This window comes from Salmo salar, chromosome ssa08 (assembly GCF_905237065.1).
Source record: "Salmo salar chromosome ssa08, Ssal_v3.1, whole genome shotgun sequence".
Classification (NCBI taxonomy): Eukaryota; Metazoa; Chordata; class Actinopteri; order Salmoniformes; family Salmonidae; genus Salmo; species Salmo salar.
In genome coordinates this window covers 13234030-13260225 of record NC_059449.1, presented here as the reverse complement: position 1 = coordinate 13260225, position 26196 = coordinate 13234030, and the positions used below count along the sequence as shown (strand labels likewise).

The 26196-nt window shown below is 43.3% G+C and overlaps 2 protein-coding genes across 10 annotated transcripts in view; one reads left to right on the top strand and one right to left on the bottom strand.

The window, feature by feature from the left end:
- LOC106610193 (serine/threonine-protein kinase DCLK2) overlaps positions 1-6687 on the top strand; it is a 67224-nt gene extending 60537 nt beyond the window's left edge. For 2 of the 4 annotated variants that reach the window (XM_045722745.1, XM_045722746.1), the window contains exons 15-17: positions 333-413; positions 504-614; positions 3983-6687. In XM_045722745.1, the coding sequence (XP_045578701.1) occupies positions 333-413; positions 504-614; positions 3983-4882 (1092 nt within the window). In that variant the 3' untranslated portion in view covers positions 4883-6687. Of the gene's footprint in view, positions 1-332; positions 414-503; positions 615-1811; positions 1913-3388; positions 3402-3982 lie in introns of all 4 variants that reach the window. The other 2 variants (XR_006770778.1, XM_045722747.1) reach the window with 2 other exon arrangements.
- Positions 6688-9690: 3003 nt separating this feature from the next.
- LOC106610178 (lipopolysaccharide-responsive and beige-like anchor protein) overlaps positions 9691-26196 on the bottom strand; it is a 308280-nt gene continuing 291774 nt past the window's right edge. For all 6 annotated transcript variants that reach the window (XM_045722739.1, XM_045722741.1, XM_045722742.1 and 3 more), the window contains 5 exons: positions 24924-25091; positions 17766-17867; positions 17301-17497; positions 11650-11801; positions 9691-11345 (listed from right to left, as the gene is read on the bottom strand). In XM_045722739.1, coding sequence (XP_045578695.1) covers positions 11255-11345; positions 11650-11801; positions 17301-17497; positions 17766-17867; positions 24924-25091 — 710 coding nt within the window. In that variant the 3' untranslated portion in view covers positions 9691-11254. The remainder of the gene's footprint in view (positions 11346-11649; positions 11802-17300; positions 17498-17765; positions 17868-24923; positions 25092-26196) is intronic.

The window sequence follows — 26196 nt, the reverse complement described above, 5'->3', positions numbered from 1 at the left end:
CACGGTCTATTTATTAGTTACCGGAAGAGAAGAAAATTGACTGACATGGACTACCTGAACTTGTCCAATAAGACATGCTCATTTTTGTTTTCCGTTGCAAAATATTTTGGTAGGTTTTGTTATGGGAAGCCCTAATGAATACGACCCTGGTTGGAGGCACAGTGAATGTAGCCGAACAGTGCTAGAGCAGTGTTTGTAATGTCCTTCTGTGACACTTCTACATTGTTCTCACTGTGTGACATGTCAAAGGTTGCGATGACATGACTTGAGAGAGACTGGACCCTAAAGAAGTCACCGCTGATGATGTCACCATGACCTGATGTGTTTTCTAGGAGCTGATTGGGCGGATGCTGCAGGTGAACGTGGAGGCTCGCTACACGGCACAGGACATCCTCTCTCATCCCTGGGTCACGGTAACTTGTCTTGTGGACTTTGGTGTGTGTGTGTGTGTGTGTGTGTGTGTTCAGGACCATAAAGGAGAATGTGTGTGTGTGTCTCTGCAGGATGACAACATGGAGAACAACATGAAGATGGAGGTGTCAGGTAAACTGAGGACACACTTCAACACAGCACCAAAGCCCGGCACAACCACAGCAGGAGTGTCAGTCATCATGGTGAGAACAGGACAACAACATTTACTATCACAACCCATTATTTGTTTTCTGGTCCCATTATCCATACACACGTTGTTTTACTCCGTATACACAACAGCACTCAGTCACGACTCTCTATTGAGACTATTTTCTGGTCACGTTTCCAATACACACATTGTGTATCTCCATATACTTTCCCTTCATCTGAACTCTCTGTATTCCACCATCTGTCGTACATAGACACTCCAGAGTCCTCGTCTGTAGATTCTTGATATTTGTAGAAATGTTCAACCATGGCCTGATTTACTTGCCACCAGTCGTTTTCTGAAGGAACCAAAAACAGCTAAAAGAAGCTTCCTGATTAGATTTAATTGACATCCGCATATATTTTAAGATTGATTGGAAACCAACATGAGCTGTAACAAATGTTAGTCAATTCTGCACTACACCTACTCACTTTCAAATGAACAGTAACCATTTTCACATATAGTACTATTAATCAGTTGGTTACATAAGAGTTTGATCCAAAAGAACATGAGAGATTATCTGACAGGAAAGCTAAGAAATGGACAACTTCTGTTCATGTAATCATATCACTGAGGGTTTTAAGAGAGCAGAATTTATTCAAAATGCTGGGATTACACATGGATAAATCCTGATTCATCATCTTCTCTAAAACACGTTTTCATCCTTGTAGTACAAATGTCGTGTTTTAGCGTTGATGCTAGTGGTCTCAGTGACCCCAGAGTACATTGGTCTGAAGAGGTACATCCTTAGTCATATCCTACCACCATCTTTATGTTTTTAAGCTTTTTCCCACAAGCCTATGCACCTCCTGGCACATTTATGTAACTTCCTATTGTGGGTGGTGAACTTCCTCTCTATCTGCCGCACTCTTCTGGTCACATCACCTCCCCACTCTGGTCCACTTGGAGGTCTATTGAGCTGGAGCTGGCCTGCGAACACACGACCGATATAGCATAGGTCTGTCAAATGATGCATCTCAATTAGATCCCCCTCATCTCCTTCCCTGGTCCTGATGAAGGAGACAATGAGAGGAAGCCACTCTAGACTATTGAGATGCTTCCACCTGGGTCCAGTATACCCACTGCAGCAGTAGAAGGGGATTAACATGGGCTAAGGGGTGCGTAAGGGTTCATTTGGGAATACCCCTGACTCGGGGTTAAACCTCATTTTGTTGTAAATCTCCTTCGACAGTTTGAGGTGTAAAGGAGATCCCCGCGCCCCTCCTGCTCATCCCACTCCCTCCTCCCACCTCATCCCAGGACCACAGGGGAAGCTTTGGAGCTGAGTGCAGGGTACCGATCTCCCCCGTCCTCCACTCTCTCCCCCTCTGCCAGCTCCAATAATGCCTCTCTATAACAGATTGATCTGGGCAGAATAACTCAGTCACTCTCTGCAGTGGCCTTGAATCAGTTTGCATGGCTGCTCTGCCCCGTTGTGTAATTTGCCTAAGCTCCTCTCTCCTCCTCCAATTGGGCCTCTTTTATTCTCTCTCTCTCTCTCTCATCCTCCACTTTTATCTCTCTCATAACCATCTTCATCAATCAACTGGTCTCTGTGTGGACTGACTTTGTTGACAATGATGTCACTGCTGTGTTGAGAGTTGTCTGAGTTAGATTTGTACATGTTATTATATTCTGTGTTGTTTTTGGCTGGCTGGGTGGTTATTTGGCATGCTAACTAACTAGGCCTAAGAGAAGCCCTCATTGCTTCTGCTGAACTAATTTTTAATTTGCCCCCCTCTCTGTCACTCATCCAAAGTAGTGCTCTTATAGTTAATGCCCCTACAATAACCTGGGGACATGAAATGTCTATGGCAATTTTACAATATATTTGATGTCTATGTAAAGCCATGATCCTACTCCTACATGTATTGGCAATGTTTATGGCAGGTTGACATTTATTGTCATGAATCTTACCCTGGAGGCAGAGCTGAGCAATTTCTGCTAGATGGGCCAGCTGCAAAACAAATGACCTTTTTTTGTCTTAATTTAAGGATAGGGTTAGGAATTAAGGTTAGCAGTGTGGTTAAGGTTAGGTTTAAAATGAGATTATATTACTTTGTGGCTGTGCCAGCTATTGACCACTCGGCAGAGCTGCCCCCAGATTCATGACAAAACATTTCAACCTGCTGTCCCAGCCCTTTGGATACATTACAATTCATCTCTTGATAATTGTTCAGTTGAGCTCTACCACCACCTTGTGGTCAAACATTTAAACTGCACTACTGCACTGGATGAGAGAGACAGATGAAAATTGCTTATATTGCCTTGGATTTAACATTGAACAGTACTCCCCAGAAGTTAAGATTTCTAATATGATGTCATTGAGCTTACTAGCATCCTGAGAGATGATTTGTCATAGCAGACTTTAGGCTAATCAATTCCAGGCCTGGAGAGCCACACAACTGGTTGAATCAACGTTGTTTCCACGTCATATCAATGCAATTCTATTGAACCAACGTGTAATAGACGTTGAATTGATGTCTGTGCCCAGTGGGACACCACTGCTTCTTTTTATTTAGACCTTGGAAACCAGGTGAGTAGTGGACTCTCTGGCTAACCAATGGCATGAACTGATCACTTAGCTACCAGGGACAGAGGAAAACCAGCAGTGCTGCGGCACACCAGAGCAGGAATCAAACAGCGCTGCTTTCTGTGTCTCCTCTAATGTTGTTGAGCTGTGAGTAAGACTAGTCTCTGTCCCCTCTGCTTCCTCCTCGCCCCCTCCACCCCTCCCCAACACGCCCACATTGCCACCCTCTGAATTAGCTCCAAGGCAATGGTATGTACTAACACTGAAGGCTACGCTTCTTTACTGCTTCTTCACTGACGCCACTAAGACTCACTCAGCTAAGGGAACATGGGAAATCTTGATGCCTTCTGATTGTTACGTAGTTGAGTGTTGTTATTATTATTATAGCAATCCAAATGATCTGTAATTCCAGATGTGATCTTCAGTGTCTAGTTGGTTTGGGTTGTGATGAGGCACAATTTCTCATTTTCCCTTACACTGCATGTTGAGCACTGATGATATGATTTGCTGTCTTGTTGGGTCAGTCTACTACTGTGAAGGGTCTGTCACTGTAAAATCATCCCATCTATGGATGTTTCTGTCCATATATATATATGTTTTATCTACTGTGTTTAATATTATATAGAAACGTTACTCCATGGACCTTACTGTCAGAGATCAGTGAGGTTGAATGTTATCTTGGGGCAGTTTTCTCTTTCCATTATATATTGACACACTGTTTTTTATTTCTGTCTCTCCCTACCTGTTTGGTTCTGTTGTATTGTACAGTACAGCAGGTGAGTGTCGGTCTGACTTTCTTTCCCTCACCCCTCACCCCTGACTTCTACCAGAACACAGCTCTAGATAAGAAGAGGATCCAGCTGACTCGTCGCAGCCAGAGGCCCACAGCACCACCTCTGCCCCCAACACCGCCTGGGAAGAAAGTAGTCCCTCCTGCAGCCATGCCAGTCATGCAAGCCTCACCAGTCTCACCCAACTCCAAGCTGCCAGTACCCACCAAGTCTGCCCTGCCAGAGGAGGAACCCAAGAGTCCTCAAACTGATGTGCCTGTCCCTGTATCCCCTCCCATCTCTCCTTCAACACCTACCAGACCTGGTACCTCTCCCTCTGTCCCTGTCTCTCCTTCCTCTCCTACCAAGCCTAACATCTCTATCTATCCTACCTCCCCTACCAGGCCCAACAACTCTCCCGCTCCTTCCTCTCCTACTAAACCTGTTATCTCTCCCTCTCCTTCCTCACCTACCAAACCTGTTATCTCTCCCTCTTCACCTACCAAACCTGTTATCTCTCCCTCTCCTTCCTCTCCCTCTTCACCTACCAAACCTGTTATCTCTCCCTCTCCTTCCTCTCCCTCTTCACCTACCAAACCTGTTATCTCTCCCTCTTCACCTACCAAACCTGTTATCTCTCCTTCCTCTTCCTCTTCACTTAACAAACGCAAAGCCTCCCCCTCTCCTCCTGCCCCTCTCTCGCCCTCCTCTCCTCCCTCTCTTTTTACCTCCCCCTCTCCTCCTGCCCCTCTCTCTCCCTCTCCTCCCTCTCTTTTTACCTGCCCCTCTCCCTCCGACCCTCTGTCTCCCTCTGCCTTTCCCAGCCCTCCCTCACCCCTGACCTGCACCTCTCCCTCCTCTCCCACCCCTCCATCACCTGTTACCTGCTCCTCCCCAACCGTGCCCCCACCCCTGGTGGGCCTTGACGTTGAAGCTGCTGCTACTGCCAGAGAGCTGTGAGAAAGAATGATGGATGAGAAGACTGGCTGCTGGACCATGGTCTAATTTGTACCTTTCCAGCCCCCTTACCTCCACCCGCCGTATCCCCGGACCTATGATTCGCATGTAGGGGGCTAGATACAGATAGAACCTCCACCTCCATCCCCAGTAACAGTATAACAGCTAATATCCACTGCTGTATCGTTCCTAGGCTCCCAAGCAACAAATGGCAACAACAACAAAAAGAAGCAAAATGGCTCCTACAACCTACAGTACAATCTCTGTAGAGAACCCATCATATCCACGCTCCAAGAGGGAAGTTGAGGGGTTTTGTACATTTTGGTTGATTTGTATATACGGTATGTGTGTATTTATATATGAGCGATATGGAGAAAACAGAGCGAGGCCTGGCTAGTTAGGGTCTGTGTGGTTTCAGATGGGTTTTCTGGAATGACTTCTGATAATGTTTTATTGTCTGTGGTTGGTTGGTAGGCACGCACACATGTTGATTATGGGTAGAAGTGTATTATTTGGCGTGCTTGCCGTCTGTTGTAAGATAAACTACTACTGTAGATGTATATAGTATTGTATGACAGACACGAGGCATCCGAATGAAAGTTGAAGGTTTGAGTTTGTTTTCTTCTCTTGCCTGTAAGCCTGTTTATCATTGGTCCGCTATGGAGCCTGTAGTGTTTAACTGCTGAACACCAAAAGAGAGACGCAACAGAGTAGAAGATGAACGTGTCAATGAGGAGAGGTGTGCCTGTGAAAATAGCTGCCAGATCAGGGGTGTGTTCAGGGCGGCAGGTAGCCTAGCGTTTTAAGAGCGTTTGGCCAGTAACCGAAAGGTCACTGGTTCGAATCCCCGAGCCAACTAGGTGAAAAATCTGTCAATGTGCCCTTGAGCAAGGCACTTAACCCTAATTGCTCCTGTAAGTCGCTCTGGATAAGAGCATCTGCTAAATGACTAAAATGTAAATGTTCACCAGGCACAAAATGGAAGAAAACAGACAAACAGGAAGGGACTTCTTGGACATGTCCTGTAAGAAACGCTCATTTTCGCACTCCGTTGCAAAACGTTTTTCATTGTGTGCCCTAATGAACCTGACCCAGTAGTTAGAGATTCCTTTTCTGAAACCAGCTGTCAGGAAACACTGGTAGCTCTATCCCCTCATATACTAATTTATCAGTCCAGATTTACCTGATACTAATGTGAGGCTGTTCCACTTTGCTGTTGTCTGTAATGGTAATGTACTTGTTTTAAAGTCCATGGTTAAGTCCCAAATCGCACCCTATTCCCTATATAGTGCACTACTTTTGAGCAGGGCCCCTAGGTTATTGGCCAAAAGTAGTGCACTATGTAGGTGTATAGGGTACCATTTGGGATGCATCCCATATCTCCTTACCTAGCCTACTGCAGTTGGTTAGGGTTTAACCCTTCGGATATTGATATTGGCTCCGATGCACAGCACTACTACTCCAAGGGGCTTTAGTTGCATGTCATGTTCCTCCCTCTGCCTCCCCACAAAACAGGTCTCTCTCTCTCTCTCTCTCACACACACAAACGTTAAGCTGATACTATTGTACGTATAGTAGCTGTTCTGTTGTGTAATGTTTAGTCTAACTACACTGTCATCATAATGCTTTTTTATTGCAGTTTTAGTCTGGATACGTGTATGAAAATGAAATTTCAAACAGGAAAAACACTCTTGTCAGCTTTGGCCAGCAGTTTTAGTTTGTGCAGACATTTAGCCACTGACTCCTTTATCATTTTGTATTAGGAGCACATCGGAGAACTTCAAACGCAATAAAAAATATTCAAATCAGTGTTTTTATTTCTTCGGCATTTTCACACAATCAAAAACATAGTGCCAATGTTGATGGTGTAGAAATCAGATATAAGCCATTCACAATGAGGTAAAGTGACTGAGACCCATGTGATCATCAGCACCCTCCTGTGGAAAATATCTGAAGCAACATGGCCTAATTCCAACCATTAGCCAATGAAAACAACTTTTTGACGTGTTTTGCTCCAGACCTATCCGGATGAATCAGATCTGAGCCAATCACCAGGATAGAAACAGTTACCAGATCTAGCTCTAACATTGAGCCTATGGGGAACCACAGACTCCCATAACCCCCTGGCCTGAGTGGTCTATGATGGCAGCACCTGCACTGTGTTGGGGGGGTTTGCCACATGGAGAGGAGCAAGCAGGTCCTGGTGAAGACTCTCCAACCGTCATCTCTTTTACAAAATTAGGACGTAGCCCATGACATTTGTTTCTACTGACAGACATATTATTCATAAGTATGGTTACAGTACATACATAATAAAGCTAATGATCGTCATGACAACACTCGGATACAAACAAACTAATCACACCGGCAGCCATCTTGTTACTATGATACACATGTGACAAGTCTTTGTGCAGTGTACGCCACCATCAGGACAGCAGAGGAATAACTCATGCACAGGAAGGCAAGATCTGTTGAGTATAGGGGGCAGTATTTTCACGGCCGGATGAAAAATGTACCCAAATTAAACTGCCTACTCCTCGGACCCAGAAACTAGAATATGCATATTATTAGTAGATTTGGATAGAAAACACTCTGAAGTTTCTAAAACTGTTTGAATGATGTCTGAGTATAACAGAACTCGTATGGCAGGCAAAAACCTGAGAAGAATCCAACCAGGAAATCTGAGAATTGTAGTTCTTTTGAATCCCTATCGAAACTAGTGTCTGTGGGGTCACGTTGCACTTCCTAAGGCTTCCATTGGCTGTCAACAGCCTTTAGAAAGTTTTTTCATCCTTCTGTTACTGGGCAGAGAATAGTAGCTCAGTCAATGAGTTGACTGCCTATGGACAAAGGGCTTTGTATCTGTGCCATTATAGGGTCTGTGACAGCCTCAATGGCGCTGCCCATGCTATCTCCATTTTGAAGTAGTCAATGTTTTTCGCAATTTGCTGATCCCGCCCGATGACCCAGTTGGATGTGACTCCAACAGGGTCACCAGGAAGGATCAGCCAATGAAGATGGAAGTCCCACCCAGTCAACTACATTAAAATGGTGGAAGCCCTCAATGATACTACCCATGCTAATATGTCCTATCATTCTCTATGGGTTAAACCTACCTACCTAGGCCGCAGGGGCGGAAATCCCGGGGGGACGGGGGGGACACGACCCCCCCCATCCTGGGAAAAATATGATTTGTCCCCCCCAATATATCACTGAAACATAACTATGTAATATTAATAATACGCAATGAAAGCAATTGTGCTGATTATAGACACTTAATAGCGCGTTTTTAAGTTTCAAAAGATTGCGACCCCCCCACCCTTTGCCTCACAATGGTTTGATCCACTGCCAGTTCCTTAGTTGGCAAGGTAACAGAGGGGTCGTATCCACTGTCTGAAAGGCACTCAATGAACGTAACTGACGTGAGGTTAATCCAGTCAATCGCGCACACACACTAGCTGAATATGCAGAGCTAGCACGCAAATATTAACTATTAAGCTAGCTAGTACCTATTCCATTTATGTGGCCTCGTCAAAGATGGAATCTTTGCTATCGTCAATTTATTCCGAGATCAGCATGCAGATGATGTAAATTAGTGCTTCAAAGTCCCTGTGATAAGGTTGGCAATAAACTGAAGTCCAAACTGAACAGAACTACACTCTCTTCTACCATTGTCTTAAATATATTTAATGGTCTCGTTGCAAAAGCTAAATTGACGCAAGGGAACTTTTATTTTATTTCACCTTTATTTAACCCGGGTAGCAAAGATTATAGCAAACACCACTGAAACGGAATTGGTGCTCGCTAGCTTTGCAAATTCAGCTATTGTTGGAAGCCAGCCAATATGAAACAAACTATTAAAATTACAAAAGGTTGCAGCATATGTGGTGTAAATGGTGAACTCATACAGCTGTCAACTCTTGTCATTTTAATCCGTTTCACATTTGCTAGCTACCTTTTAGATCGAAGCCCAAATAGAATGATAAAAGATAAGATGATAGAAGCCCATCTCCTACTGTAAATAACCTACACACTGTGTGTGTGTGTAGCCAGCCAGCCAGGTAGAAAAATGGCAGAAAAATAAAAGACGGACATCAGAGTATTTTTCAGTACACCAAACGCAAAGTAAGAACCCTAGTAGCCTAATATCTCAGACTAGTTGATAAAATGTTCATAAGAAAGAAATTAAATTCTAATGGAAATGTTTCACAATGATGTCATTAGGCAGAGCAGGCAACAGATGGCACACAGACAGTAGAGTTGGGGACAGATATGCAGGGACAGACTGGCAGAGACAGGGAGTCTCAGGTAAGTTTGTTGAGTCTTTGTTTGGCAACATTATGAAAGGTTCTCAATTTTTTTGACTTGTAAAATAGGAACATAATTGGAAAATGCCATGGATACCCCCACTCTCAACTTAAACTGGTGACTGAACTAAGATTTGTTAAAGGCAATGGTATTGCTGTTGTGATTAGTTGTGTAGTTTTGGGTACCGGTAGTTAGGAGTACGGCAAACACCTTATTTATTTGGTTCCTCAATATACATTTACCATATTACAATGTAGGCTATGTGTTACAGCACTACTTTTGGTGTCCCCCTCAGGAATTGCTCTTGAGAAAATTTCATGTAATTGTCCCCTCCAAAGTTGATATCAGATTTTTGCCCCTGCTAGGCCGTGACTGCAGCCAGGTGAGGAAGATGTGCAGCTTCTGTGAACGATGTGGTTAGTGCAACCCCACCCCTGGCTACATTCCAGTCTAACTTCAGAAAACGGGAGTTCAAATAACAGTTCAATTGAAGACAAGACGTCTTAAGTTAAAAAATTCTATTTTATTTGTCAGAACTCATCACGCGTCAAAAACACTCATTCCAAATTGATTGCCAAAATATTGAGCGATACATAGAAAATACAGTAGTAGCCATTTCATTGTAATCGTAACCACACCAAGCGTAGATCAAACCAACACGGAATGTTTCTCCTTATGAGCAACCGTTGTATTGGAGGAACCACATTGGGTGTTCCAACCCTGCACCGAAACACCTGATCCAATTCAGTTTTGACCCGAAGGCCCATAATTAGGTAGAATCAGGTATTTTAAAGCTGGGCTTGAACCAAAAAGTGCACACCCTTTGGCTGTCCAGGACCAGGGTTGTCTGTGGTCTGGTTTAACCAGTGAATATTCACCGTGACACACAGACAAGTCCCTCATTTCGCTGCACCTCTCTTTGCCAAGATGAGATACTTTGATGGACTTTGATGATCCTAGCATGGTTTGGGCACTGTGTCGATTGCTAATATGATACAGTATATGCTTAAGTACTGCAAATGCCTCAGTAGAGGAGGTAAAGCTAACAAGAAGTTATACAAAGAAGCATATCATGGCTACGTCGGCCATTTGGAATGGCTTCCTTTCCTCGTCCCGTCTCCTTCATGTAAAGTTCTGATAGGTGATAAGTAAGCAATATGAAGGAAATTAGATGAGGAAAGGACGCCATTTTACAAAATTAGGACGTAGCCCATGACATTTGTTTCTACTGACAGACATATTATTCATCAGTATGGTTACAGTACATACATAATAAAGCTAATGATCGTCATGACAACACTCGGATACAAACAAACTAATCACACCGGCAGCCATCTTGTTACTATGATGACTGTCTGATACACATATGACAACAGGTGACAAGTCTTTGTGCAGTGTACGCCACCATCAGGACAGCAGAGGAATAACTCATGCACAGGAAGGCAAGATCTGTCCGTTTACACAGAGGTGTGGTACAAACATTTAAATAGAATATATTCCCTCTCAAGTCATGAACACATAAAGGACTTAATGAACTTCCTGCTCGATCACCACACAAACTTCACATATTTTATTTCCCTGTGTTTCCACACAGTAGCAAAAAGAGCATGAAAAAAAAAGGATATTAATGACCAAAATAATGATTATATCTCCACGTTTCACACCTACTGAAAATCATCACTCACCCCTAACGTACACAAATATATGGATTCTTAAGACAATAGATGCAAATATACTTTTCTACCTACTTCCACTTTGAACCCTTATTTTCCTCTGCTCGAGATGAAAATAGACTCTTAACAAGCTAAAAATAGATTTGTAACCATAGGTATATAACCCCACCCTAAGATATTATATTATATGAAATTTTCGATATGCCCTACAAAATATAGCAATGCCCTTTTTTTAAAAATAGTTTGCTTCTTTTGACAGAATCAGACAGTTTTTCTTCTCTTAAGATACATTCAGGATATCAATATGTATTGAGTAGTGCCTTAGAACAACAGGATTGCAGTAGGTAGGTCCCACGTTAACCAGACTCTCAGGGATTGTTGTTGTGGTCCTGCCTCAGTATCTGGTCTGGTACTCGTGGTGCCACCTGTTGAAGTCATTGTAGAACAGGACTATACTACCAGACGCCATGCCGGTTATGATGCACCTAGGAGAGGACAGAGCCGAGAGGGACTGTTGAGGCTCATACATGTAGACAGAACATGATGTACTTTTACTGTCATTATACTGTGAATAACACCAAGGTCTTCATCTTGGTATTCTGTACATTCTAGATTGGGAAGGTTTTCTATTTCGCATCTGATGTTAGTTACTATAAACCCACACATCTGAAGATGGTATTAATCATTAGTCCATATTTTCATTATTTCTTCCTATGTGCTAAAACTTCATTCCATACAACACCTATGTGAGTAAAGATTACAGCGTCAGAGTCTAGGTGTGTATGTTACCTTTGGTCGTTGGACATGGCCATGGAGCGGATGCCTGCGTCACAGCCAGGGTAGGTGAACATCTGTTTGAGGTTGTGAACCTGCCAGACAGACAGAACTCCCCCGTCTCCCCCCGTCAGCAGGTACTGTCCGTCCCGACTCAGCAGCATGGCCTGGCGGGAGAGGAGAAACAGCACCACTGACTGACAGTAGGGAACATTCCTGTATTACTGTTCTATTGCATTGCCAATAAGGCTTTCAGCGCCCTCCTGTGGACAACGTCATGACCTGCAACCTATTGCACCTACCACTGGGGGGCGCTAATACATGCAGACATTTGGATGGGAGGTGTGACTCCCTCACACCACACCAGAGCTGACCACTATCATAAAGCATAATGAACATGGGCTTATTGGCCAGTGAGGAATCTTGTCGCCATATTGACGTCTGCTATTTGTCCAATAGAGCGAGGTGTCTACAACAACTCTTTAATAACAATCAACCAAAGCTTTATCAGTATAGGCTTTGTGGTGTGGTCCGATGTAGTGACCTAGCCTAGGACACCAGTGACTTCACCACCTACCTCACGGTGTGCTATTTCAATCACAGCCTCTGTGAGCACTTCCTGCACCAAGCGAGAGAGGCACAGTATCAATCAGATATTTCACAACATTCATGTGGCGAGCAGCACAGCACAGAACAGTAGTCCATCCACCTGAACTGCCACAAGCCACGGCTCCCCACAGACACAGTGGAGAGATTTATTCTGCTCATCTGGTTTTCCTGTGCACTTATGGGCTGTGTTACACTTTAATGGGTTCCCAAGGGAAACAGGGGGAAACATTACGGCGCTACACTAAACTTCTGTGTTGGGATATATGCATACAGTATATAGTTGGAAATTGATGCCAGTCGGAGGCATCAATCACGAGGTAACGAACGCTGATGAAATGACACGTAAATGTAAGTAATAACTAGTGGAAGTTAGCCTAATTAGCCGTTTCACTTTAACATACTGTATGTTAGATGGGATGCAGCTATTTCAGTCACAGTTGGCTTAGAAAGATGAGAAGAGAAGTGCAATTACCGGATGGAAGATTAAACAAAAACATTCATCATCCAGGCCATATGTGGTGCAGCCGGCAGAGTAGATTTCACATGAACAGAACTTAGTTTTGAACTTAACGCAAATTGGCACGCTCCTGGCAATCAGTTTAGCTTATTTTGTGATACCAACTCAAGTCAATCAAAAGTTGCGTTAGATGCTTATACCACCGCTAAAACAAATATAATGGATAATTTAACAATCAAAACATTTAAGAAAGACAGTAGTTCCACATTCAAAACGGGGAAATGTCGACCCTATAAGAAAACTCACTTTAGCTAGCCTGACGGCTCGCAATGGAGTTGATCACTGGTTGCCAATATTCAGTACAGACAGACAGACAGTCTGTCTTTGGCCTCTTCTTATGAGCCCCAGTGAACGGACCACTGCTAACAGTCAACTGCAGTATCAGAAGACCTGGCAGTCTGAACTAATGCACTGACTCTCACACACACACACACACACACACACACACACACACACACACACACACACACACACACACACACACACACACACACACACACACACACACACACACACACACACACACACAGAGAACTTTTTCTGATACATGACCTCAACTCATAAGCATGAACAAAGACAGTAGTTGCTCATTCTAAATGTGGGGAAATTGAAGTAGCCTTCTGGTAACCTGACAGTTACTCTCTTTCTGTGTCAATTGTTCCTCCATGTAGACTGTGTGAAGTCAGTGTTACTCCATCCAGCCTCTGGCACTGATGATGTACTTACTATATGGTGTTGATGTAGCCTTCTATGGCTAGACCTAGTACATAACCCACTGTGTGCTGCTGGGGGGTTGGAGACCTGGCAGACCACTCAGCCAGACACAGGTAGGAGGCTGTTCCCAGACAGAATAAATCTGCCATTGTGATTGGGAGGCCAAACAAAATGGTCACAGGAGCCAAGATGGCGGACAAGACTCAGGTATCTGAAGGATGACTTCAGAGCCAAGATGCCAGAGAGAACCATTACAGAGCCACATGCTCAGTACTTGCATTAGTATAAAATACTATAATTTCCCCATTTAGTTGAGCATACAATATAGCTCAGTACTTGCATTTATTTTATAGTCTTGTTTGCTAATCTTTCTTAAGGGTGCCAATAATGTTGGACCTGACTGTATATTTTATATGCTAATTTCAAATGAACAAAACTTATTTTGAACTTAACCCAACTTGTCACATTCCTGGCAATCAGTTTAGCTGCTTTTGTGATACCAACTCAAGTCAATCAAAAGTTGTGTTAGATGCTTATACCACCGCTAAAACTAATATAATAAAAAATGTTTAACAAAGACAGTAGTTGCACATTCAAAACAGGGGGAAATGTTTTCCCAATAAGCCAAAGATCACTCTAGCTAGCCTGACTGCTCCCAATGGACTTGAAGTGATAATTGGTTGCAGATATACAGTACAGACACACAGACAACCTTTGGCCTCTTCTTACGAGCCACAGGGAAGATGTCCAGTGAACGGACCACTGCTAACAGTCAACTGCAGTATCAGAAGACCTGGCAGTCTGAACTAATGCACTGACTCACTCACACATATACACACACACGAGCCACACACTCACTCAGGCACACACACAAACACTCGAACGCACACACGAGCCACACACTCACACTCTCACTCAGGCACACACACTCACACACTGGCAACGGGACTGAGGGATCAATCTTTCCAGAGCATTTTGTTAGATGGCCATCCAAGAGGACTAGGAAAGGATTCTGGGAATGGAGTATGGCTGTGGGGTGATCGGGGGAGAGAAGGGTGGGGGATGTCATTCTGTTTAGATTTGTTTGCTGTGTGTCTGATATCTGTGTAATTGCGTCCTTTATCTTGCCATATAAAGCCCCATAGCAATTTTTGTCAGTTAATCTGACACTATTGATTAAGAGAACAGACATTTAGATCAACATCATTTAGGATTAACTCAATAAAGGAAAATGTAGTTCAGATATTGTTTGCCAAAATGGCTCTCAGTATTTCAGGAATGGCCCATTACATTCACAGAACTAGTGGCAGCAGTCCCAAACTGAACTTGTTTTGATTCATGACCTCAACTCATAAGCATGAACTAACTTGACAGTTACTCTCTTTTAATTGTTCCTCTGTGAAGTCAGTGTTACTCCATCCAGCCTCTGGCACTGATGATGTACTTACTATATGGTGTTGATGTAGCCTTCTATGGCTAGACCTAGTACATAACCCACTGTGTGCTGCTGGGGGGTTGGAGACCTGGCAGACCACTCAGCCAGACACAGGTAGGAGGCTGTTCCAGGACAGAATTAAAAATCAGCCACTCTGCGACTGGGAGGCCAAACAAGATGGCCGCCATCTCCACAGGAGCCAAGATTGCCGACGTGACTCAGGTGTCTGAAGGATGACTTCAGAGTCTGGCAATGATGCCAGGGAGAACTATTATAGAACCACATGCTCCTTTTAACGCCCATATTTCCTGCTTTTTGAGGAAAGCGAAGGGGAATGTGAAGGTCAAAGGGGAATGTGAAGGGTTAGGTGGGATTCCGTGTCGTCTGCTCAAGGAACAATGCGGACTATGAGGAGACACACACACATGCCAGAACACTCACTCTACACACATTTTTATCTTAATTTGTTTGGCAGGACCTAATGGGGATCCATAATAAATACCAATACAAAAATAGACTACAGTTATTAACATACCCAGTCACACACACACACAGTCACGCTGCATGCACACATAAGCACTTGTGCACCCACACACACGAAAATGTACACACACACCAACACAGAGTCTGGAACAAGACTACTGTAAGGGAACACCTTGGGCCAGGACAAACATTTATTTATCCCGGAGTCCTGCTGTGTGGTGGGACGCAGCGCTAGCTGAAGATTGATACTGGTGTCTAGTGCAGTGCATTAAACACCACGTCCTGGCCTCATACTGAGACGAGGGGGGCCGCTGCTCTCACAGAGCTACCCTGAGATGTGAAGACCCCTGATTCTGTCTGACGTGGCAGGAATTTACAACGCACAGCAGAGGAGAGACGCAAAACGGCCCAGGAATGGCTGACGGTTTATGTACATGAAAAGAACGGGCTGGGGAGGACACTACGGGGACCTGGAAAAACCTAAAACTGCATTGGATAAGACAGCAACTAACTGTCTATCAGAGAGCCATTGTGGATCTGATAAATAAAGACTAACAGTTTATATACATGAGAAAAGGAGGCTGGTTACACTATTGGTGTAGTTACCAAAATAGCGGTGGATAAAATCGGAAAACTAAATCTTCCTAACAGCTATTTGGAGGATCATTTGATTTGCATCTCACCAACCTAATCTTCAGTAGAATCTGAATCACTACAGTAGAAACTCATTCTAAACTTCTAAGGTCATCCATTGTTTAACCTTTCCTATTTAGCACCATGTGATTTCAATACAATGAACACCAACTCAACACCAGACTTGCTCTGCCAATGAATTCTGATCCAGTCTGCTTAATGGAAACAAATGGGGGGTGGGAGTGGGTGTATGTATGTATATAGCTCAGTAATCAGTCTAGATCCTGGTGCTATGGCTGTGACTATGACTGTGTGACAGGGGCAGAGTACAGCTGGCTCAAATGGGAAGCAGGTGTGCCTATGAGGGACTGGGTTACATTTCCCAGGCCCATCGGAAACAGGGGGAAAGGGAAACTGGCCAAAGAGCGGCGGCCATTTTGTGACACCGTAGCCGTGAGGCAGGAAATGTGAAATGTGGGAATGTGTGGTGTGGTGCCTGAGGGTTGTTAATGGGGCTAGGACTGGGAGAATGTCCGCCCTCCTGCCATGTTGAACCAGCACTAAGACCTGATAGGACTCGACACGGGAGACCAGGATCAAAGAGACTTGTCTGGACTGGAGGAGAGGAGAGGTTGGAGGAGAAATGGAAGTAAAGAGCCTTTGACCTGGTACTTCCTAGGCTAGAAGTGTGTGTGTGTGAGGGGTTTGTAGATGTGTATGCCCTGAGGCAGACAGGCCTCAGACCACGGAGCTGGTCTTTAATCAGAGAGCAGACCACTGGCATGATGAAGCACAGAAACTTTCCCAGACCAGTAGGATAGAACAGGACAGAGAGGCAGCCCACTCTAGAAATAAGCACCTTACTTTGAACCTGATGAAGATCAAAATGTGTGTACACTAGGCTTTCCAACAAAACATTAAAACTGTTAGAAGCTTAATGAAATGACTTTGTCCCTCTATATCAGTGGGTTCCTTTACCCTGATGTTCTCTATATCAGTGGGTTCCTTTACCCTGATGTTCTCTATATCAGTGGGTTCCTTTACCCTGATGTTCTCTATATCAGTGGGTTCCTTTACCCTGATGTTCTCTATATCAGTGGGTTCCTTTACCCTGATGTTCTCTATATCAGTGGGTTCCTTTACCCTGATGTTCTCTATATCAGTGGGTTCCTTTACCCTGATGTTCTCTATATCAGTGGGTTCCTTTACCCTGATGTTCTCTATATCAGTGGGTTCCTTTACCCTGATGTTCTCTATATCAGTGGGTTCCTTTACCCTGATGTTCTCCTCCACCTCCATGTGCCCCAGCAGCTTTCCGTTGATGGAGAAGAAGCAGAAGTGTCCCTTGTCATAGTAGACTACGGCGTGGCCCTCTGTAGAGGACTGGATGAGACGGGGCTGCATGCAGCCCACCGGGCCCTCCAGGGTCCGCAGCAGGTCCCCATTCATGGAATGGATCAGACACGGGCCCTCTGTGAGTGGAGGAACATAGAAGTTACTAACCAGGCTCTGATTTCCACTGATTCACTCAAGGGTTTTCATCATAATGACATTGTAATATGGTCATTTCTTCTTCTTCTAAATCCAAAGCGACTTACAGACCTGTCTACATTGACAGTACGAGGCTGTTCAGTATGAAAGTGTTCACTGTTCCGACATTCATATTGTCAGTGTGACCAAGATCTAAGTTACTTTGAACCTAGTCTATAGCAAGAGGCCTCGCTTGATCGACACACTCACCTCTGCAGCCACTGATGACCAATCCCAGCTCGGCACACACACTGGCGCAGGTCACCTCACAGTCATGACCCGTCAGGATGGCTCTGGGCGTCACAAACTCAGCTGGGGAAAAACACACAAACGCACGTTAGCCAATGGAAATCAGGTGTGGGCATGTTCATTTTACAGCCACTAGAGGGCGGTAAATCCACACAATCATTTCCCTATAAGTCATAATGCCTCAGAATGGGATGCTTGGTATATTCAAAGTGGAAGACCCACTTTATGGTCATGCATTTCAACACATAGAAATGACAATTTAGAAACGAATGGCAACATATTGTCAGCGTATGTGCTCCGGCTATAAAACAATGCAGAGTGATTCTGACGAGCTCCCATCATGCCTGTCAGTGGTTTTAGCCACTGGGTGTGGGTGGTTGTGAGAATTGGTCCTTATTTAAGAGTGGGTGGCTATGTGGTGGACTCTGACCATCACTGGAACTAGAGCATAGTAGCTGCCATTTATTCTAGAATAATTATTCTTCATCAGAGACCCAGACCAGAACACACACTCCCAACTCACCCCCACCCCTCTCAGCATCTCCACTCTCTCTCTCCAACACTTGTCACTAACAGTCTCCCTCTTCCTTTAATGCACTGCACTCCCCCAGAATAACCTAAGCAACTCCAGATGCCTCCAGACAAGAGACTGGGCTCTGACACCGTCCTTTAGGAGACGAGGAGGAGAGAGAGAAGAGAAGAGAGATGTGCCAAAAAGAACAGCCCATCATTCACTTGCGTTGGGCTGAGCCGTCAGAGACAAGAGCCCAAACAAGAGTTCTGCCCTGGGTGAGCTCCAACCAATCAACACCTGTCCTGCCAATACTGGTACTGCCCACTGTTGGATATACCACAATGTTGACCACTACATCAGTCAGTGATGAAACTTGTTAAGTAAATACAGCCAATGGACATGCACTGCAGAGTAGACAGAGAAGAAAGAGTCAAACCTTACCCCCCCTCTCACCCTTCCTCCCTCTATCTATCCCGTCCTCCCTCTCTCTGAGGGATGGTAAAGTCTGCCTGCTACTTTGTGGTGCTTTACAGGAGCCAGGTTGCTGCACTGAAAATATTGGTGTTTAACAGGGAGTCCCAGCTGACCCCTGCTCCCTTTGATGTGGGGTGAGAGGTCAGAGGTCATAGTAAAGCTGCTAAAGCACTGTACCACAGTCAGTCCCACACTTCAGTTCATTAGGAGTTCACTATCAGACAGAGGGCGTCTCAACGCCACGTCTCGCACGGTGCCCTGGGTCTTCTCAAACAGAGGAGAGGACAGGGTCAAGTTCAACTACAGCAGGAGACAGACCGACAGACAGCACTTCAAAAAGGAAGTCATAGAAATGGAAAAGCTAGAATGGACATGGTTGTTAAATACCAAATTGTTTACATGGGAGCCACCTATATAATATCCTGTTAGTTTGCTGAGCCTTGAGGATTGGAATAGCACATTCTGAGGAGTGATGTTGTAGAGAACATACCTAGGAGATAGCTGACTATGTTAACCATTGATGTTGTAGAGAACATACCTAGGAGATAGCTGACAATGTTAACCATTGATGTTGTAGAGAACATACCTAGGAGATAGCTGACAATGTTAACCATTGATGTTGTAGAGAACATACCTAGGAGATAGCTGACTATGTTAACCATTGATGTAGTAGAGAACATACCTAGGAGATAGCTGACTATGTTAACCATTGATGTAGTAGAGAACATACCTAGGAGATAGCTGACTATGTTAACCATTGATGTAGTAGAGAACATACCTAGGAGATAGCTGACAATGTTAACCATTGATGTAGTAGAGAACATACCTAGGAGATAGCTGACTATGTTAACCATTGATGTAGTAGAGAACATACCTAGGAGATAGCTGACTATGTTAACCATTGATGTAGTAGAGAACATACCTAGGAGATAGCTGACTATGTTAACCATTGATGTAGTAGAGAACATACCTAGGAGATAGCTGACTATGTTAACCATTGATGTAGTAGAGAACATACCTAGGAGATAGCTGACTATGTTAACCATTGATGTAGTAGAGAACATACCTAGGAGATAGCTGACTATGTTAACCATTGATGTAGTAGAGAACATACCTAGGAGATAGCTGACTATGTTAACCATTGATGTAGTAGAGAACATACCTAGGAGATAGCTGACTATGTTAACCATTGATGTTGTAGAGAACATACCTAGGAGATAGCTGACTATGTTAACCATTGATGTAGTAGAGAACATACCTAGGAGATAGCTGACTATGTTAACCATTGATGTAGTAGAGAACATACCTAGGAGATAGCTGACTATGTTAACCATTGATGTAGTAGAGAACATACCTAGGAGATAGCTGACTATGTTAACCATTGATGTAGTAGAGAACATACCTAGGAGATAGCTGACTATGTTAACCATTGATGTAGTAGAGAACATACCTAGGAGATAGCTGACTATGTTAACCATTGATGTGCCTCTTCCACTAGCCCTTTTCCCACTATATAGCCATTGTGCAAATCAACAAGCATTGGTATAAATTTGAGTATTTTGACTGCACATTTAACAACTTCACTCTGCAATTGAACTAGACGTTGGTTTAGTTGAACTCAATACACATAAATGACTGCCTCCTGAAGTTCCCAGAGTAAAAACACAATGTGTGTAAATCTTTCATTAGTGCAGACTCCTCCGATACACTAACTGCCTTCAGCTTGGTGGTTAGTAACCCTAAACACAGTGAAGGCAGAACGTTCCGTACCTCCACTGACCTCCCCTGTAAAGTAAAAAGGCTCCTGGTATGACGGACAACCCCTTTATGTTTTAACGGCTTTTAAAGGCCCAGGCAGGCACCCTGACGACTTTCCAACTAGGTTCCACCATGCTGACACTGTGGCCACAGCAGACCAACAGGTCATGATCTCTCCATGTATAGATTTCATTAAGTTAACTGTCAAACATCCTAAACGTCAGAAACGCTGATTTACGCCCTACAACAGCGAGGATTAAAGCGTGATGTCGGACTTTGCCCATGGAAGATCAATAAAACTGATATATTGGTGTATCGTTTAACCTTTTGAGCTGCTCGCCACCATTTGGTTTGCATTAGGCAGACATCTGATTACAATATAATACATAAAACCAACACTGCTAACATGTGTGTGTGTGTGTGTGTAGACTGAAAAGGGTATCACTTACCTGGGGAAAGATAAATGTGTGTGTGTTTGTGTGTGTGTACTGAGAAAGGTATCATTTACCTGGGGAAAGATAAATGTGTGTGTGTTTGTGTGTGTGTACTGAGAAAGGTATTTACCTGGGGAAAGATAAATGTGTGTGTGTGTGTAATGCTTAGAGAGAAAACACAATTTCAGCTGTTGTTTACTGAATGATTATGTAGAGGCTACTTCCTAAATGTATCTTTATTAAAAAGTCATGGTTTAAAATGTGGGGTAGACGACCCATAAACCTGTGTGTTCTACTGTTGAGCCAACAGAGGTCAGTATAGTCTGCAGAATCCCCTCCCACTGTGCATGGTCTCTACTGCCCTTCACTCACTCACACAGAGAAGAGTGTACGGAGCAGGCACTGATTGTGTGTGTGTGTGTGTGTGTGTGTGTGTGTGTGTGTGTGTGTGTGTGTGTGTGTGTGTGTGTGTGTGCAAATGTACAATTTGGATACTGTAGACACATTGGCACTGAGAACTAGCGTGTGTGTCTGTGCACGTGTGTGAGTGTTTGGGGGCTGAACTTGAAAGCACTGTGTTTGGCGGGAGAATAAAGGAATCCCTGGTGTGTGTGTGTGTGTGTGTGTGTGTGTGTGTGTTCGTTCGTGCCCTATGGTTAGCAGACCCTGATGCGGTCTAGAGCAATGGAGCATCATATTGTGGTGGTGGGCCAGACTGATTAAAGTACTGCTGCTAAAACTCACTGCTGCATCATGCAGACTCTGGCAGGCTGGAGAATAACACATGCACACACACATGCACAAACACTCAGAGACCGACACAGAGACAGAGACCGACAGAGAGACCGACAAAGAAACAAACAGACAGAGACCGACAGAGACACACTTGATTCACACAAACTACTCTGTACACAACGCTGGCTCAGGCTGAGGCTGAAGAATAACAGATGCACATATACAGATACAGAGCCTTCAGAAATGTATTTACACTGCTTGACTTTTTCCACATTTTGTTGAGTTATAGACTGAATAAAAAAAATATCAAATTCTAAAAAATGTGTCACTGGTCAACACACAATACCCCATGATATCAAAGTGGAATTATGTTAATCAACATTTTTACAAATGAAAAGCTGAAATGTCTTGAGTCAATAAGTATTCAAGCCCTTTGTTATGGCAAGCCTAAATTAGTTCAGTAGTAGAAATGCTTAAGTCACAATAAGTTGCATGGACTTAGTGTTTAACATGATTTTTAAATGACCACCCGATCTCTGTTCCCCACACATACAATATATGTAAGGTCCCCCAGTCGAGCAGTGAATTTCAAACACCGATTCAACCACAAAGACCAGGAAGGTTTTCCAATGCCTCGCAAATAAGGGCACCTACTATTGGTAGGTAAAACTTTTTTATTTTATTTAAAATACATTGAATATCCATTCGAGCATGGTGACCTAATTGACAGAGGGAAAATAAGGATGCCTGTACAGAACACATATATTCCAAAACATAAAACCTGTTTGCAACAAGGCACTAAAGTAATACTGCAAAAAATGTGACAAAGCAATTAACTTTTTGTCCTGAATACAACGTATTATGTTTGGGGCAAATCTAATACAACACATTACTGAGTACAACTCTCCATATTTTCAAGCATAGTGGTGGCTGCATCATGTTATGGGTATGCTTGTAATCATTAAGGACTGGGGAGTTTTTCAGGATAAAAAAATAAACAGAATGGAGCTAAGCACAGACAAAATCCTAGAGGAAAACATGGTTCAGTCTGCTGTCCACCAGACACTGGGAGACAAATTCACCTTTCAGCAGGACAATAACCTAAAACACAAGTCCAAGTATACACTGGAGTTGTTTACCAAGACGGCATTGAATGTTCCTGAGAGGCCGAGTTACAGTTTCGACTTAAATCTACTTGAAAATCTATGGAAAGACCTGAAAATGGTTGTCTAGCAATGATCAACAACCAATTTGACAGAGCTTGAAGAATTTTAAAAGAATCATGGGCAAATGTTTTACAATCCAGGTGTGGAAAGCTCTTAGAGACTTACCCAGAAAGACTGCTTCTACAAAGTATTGACTCAGGGGTGTGAATACTTATGAAAATGAGATATTTCTGCATTTCATTTTCAATAACTTTGGTAACATTTCTAAAATCATGTTTTCTATTTGTCATTTTTGGGGTATTGAGTGTAGATGGGTAAAATAAAAAAAAATATATTTAATCCATTTTGAATTCAGGCTGTAACACAACAAAATGTGGAATAAGTCAATGGTATTTAATACTTTCTGAAGGCACTGTACACACACACACACACACACACACACACACACACACACACACTTTATACAAACACACACGCTAGATTCACTACTAGACTGTACACCATGCAAACTGGCACTGACTGAGGCAGGAGAAGAACAATGTACATATCGACACAGATACCCTAGTCCTATACCAACTTCCCCATTCAATCAAATCTGCCAACCTTAAAGTCATGGGTAGCCGATGTGGAATTGGGGATTCATAAGGCACACACACACACACACACACACACACACACACACACACACACACACACACACACACACACACACATCATATAATGTATGTAGAATGTAATTATCTTTTCTTGTTTGATCTATTTGGTATAAATGAACACAGCCCACAGTATGCATGTTTTATTAATGAAATGTACATTTCTACTGATTGTACTCAGAGTGATGTAATCATCCATGTGTGAAGTAATAACCTCATATGGTAATATATTATACATTAATTATTTATATCATTTAGAATTAACCGAATATGCAGGCCAATGGTAATTTACACCTCGGAAACAAGGAATACCTCGAATGCTAAATCACAAAATAGCAGCCAAATCTGTAAAATAGCAGCCAAATATGTAAAATAGCAGCCAAATCTGCAAAATAGCAGCCAAAATCAAAAAAGTCTGTATTTTGTAACTTAAGCAACATGCCCACCTTCCCGTAGCCCTGTACCGTACTTTTGGTTTATTTAGTTTTAGAAACACCTCTTGTGGTGGGAAAGACTGCGACATCCACATCCAAAACACCAGATGAGGTCAGTGACACGCCATCATCTAACGTTCCGTGTTCCAGATCAACAACCGATGTGTCTTATTAACCAAATCACAATTTGTCATAAATTGCAGTCCATTTGTAGCAGAGCACTTAACAGCATGTAAGGGTCTCTAAGCCAGCCAAATTAGTACCATGGAGGCAGTGACTCTCCTGCTCTGTGCTCTGTGTTTAGCCCTTTGATCATCATGGTCCATGTCATATGTCATGGTAAGAGTAAGGGCTGTAAGGGGGGTAACGTTTTGCACTTTTCATGACTGTTCTAACCCCGCATCAGATAGAAGGTGGTGGGCTTTCATGTGACCAGCGACCCCCACGTCACATTTACCGTCTCTAAGTGGTCCTCGGACTCTCACTTTCACACACATGGAGGGACAACACACACACTAACATTCTCTCTCACACAACTTTCTCGATAAACACACACACACACACACACACACACACACACACACACACACACACACACACACACACACACACACACACACACTATAGAGTCAGTTCCCTGAAATCCAATCTGTGTGTAGGAGATCTAGTGTGGTCAGATGAAACTAGTTGTTACTTTACAGACTGGGGCCGTAAATACAGTCAGACCTGTCTCTGAGAGAGAAAGAGGGTTCTGGGCGACAGTGTGGTACTTTACACAGGCAGCCCTATTCTGACTGTTTGCCCAATTCTTGGCAAAAGAGCTGATCTGATTGGTCAAAAGATCAATTAGTGAGAGAGAAAATAGTCAGAATTGGGCTGCCTGTGTAAACGCAGACTTACTCTTCGTGTTACTGTGGGATTTTTCCCCCCTAGCATAGGAGGTGTACTTACTTCCTGGGTTCTCTCCGATGCTGCTGTGTTTTCCGTTCCAGTACCAGAGCAGTAACGTGGCGTCTCTGGAGCCTGACAGGACGTAGCAGTCCCCTCCGATGTACGACTCAGACCTGGCCAGACACGTCACCACATCACGGTGACCAAACACTATCTGGGTCAGCTTCCCTGAAACACACACACACACACACACACACACAATTCCAGCCACAGCCATCTGATTTTTTATTCTAGTTATGAAATATTAAAATACAGTAGCAATTTATTTTACAGTACTTGATGTACTGTATTTGGGCACTTGACATACAAGCAAAACTATTTACAGTAGTATTACAGCATATTAAGTGCTACCAACAACACTAATGGTAAACATTCTAAAATAACATGTATAAAACATCTGTCATTAACATAAAATGTCTCAATATATATCATATATAAACCGTCAACTTACAAACAAATGCGCTGAGCAAAAAAACACTCTCTGAACCATTGATATACCTAATTGTTGCATGTGGCTGCTGTCTTAAGTCTTCTACACCTTCCAGATGAGCTCCCAGCCTCACACGGATGTTCACAGGACTGAAAATATTTCCTCTTGGTGTTTGTGTGTGCACGTGTGCACGTGTGTATTCAGTCAGTCAGTGAATATGTATCTAGTATTGCAGACACACATCACTGTTCTGTAACCCAGGGTGCATTTCTGTCTCAGTGTCTGCTTCACTGTCTGTTCCCAAATGACCTTGTATCTGTATAAAAAGAGGGATAATTGTGTGTGTGTTCGCGTGCGCAGTCTGGCTCAGCTTCTAACAGACACAGTTAACCAAGACATCATAGCTGCGTAATATTCAAAATGTCTGACAGTTCATATATACACTAGAAAATAATTATAGATTCCTAATTATGGATTCATTTCTGCACAGCGCAGGAACTATGCCAAATCTAAGACTTCATTCTAACACGTGGGTGTTACAGGTTTTAAGTATCTAAAAAAGTATCTCAAATTGATTGTGAAGCTCAACAAAGTCACTTGTAGATGATTTGAACATGAGGCGAAACAATGCTAATATCAGTCCCATGGATGAATGGTATTTGTGCCACAAATGCTAAAACATAAGTATGGATTGCTGTTATACCTTGTCCATAGACCGCTTACAGAAAACCAATATGTAATTTGGGCGAACTATCCCTTTAAATACACCCCCAACCACTTCAATTTCAGATTACATTCAATCAACAGGGCACTATGAGCAAGGTGGAGAGGGACGAGAGTGTC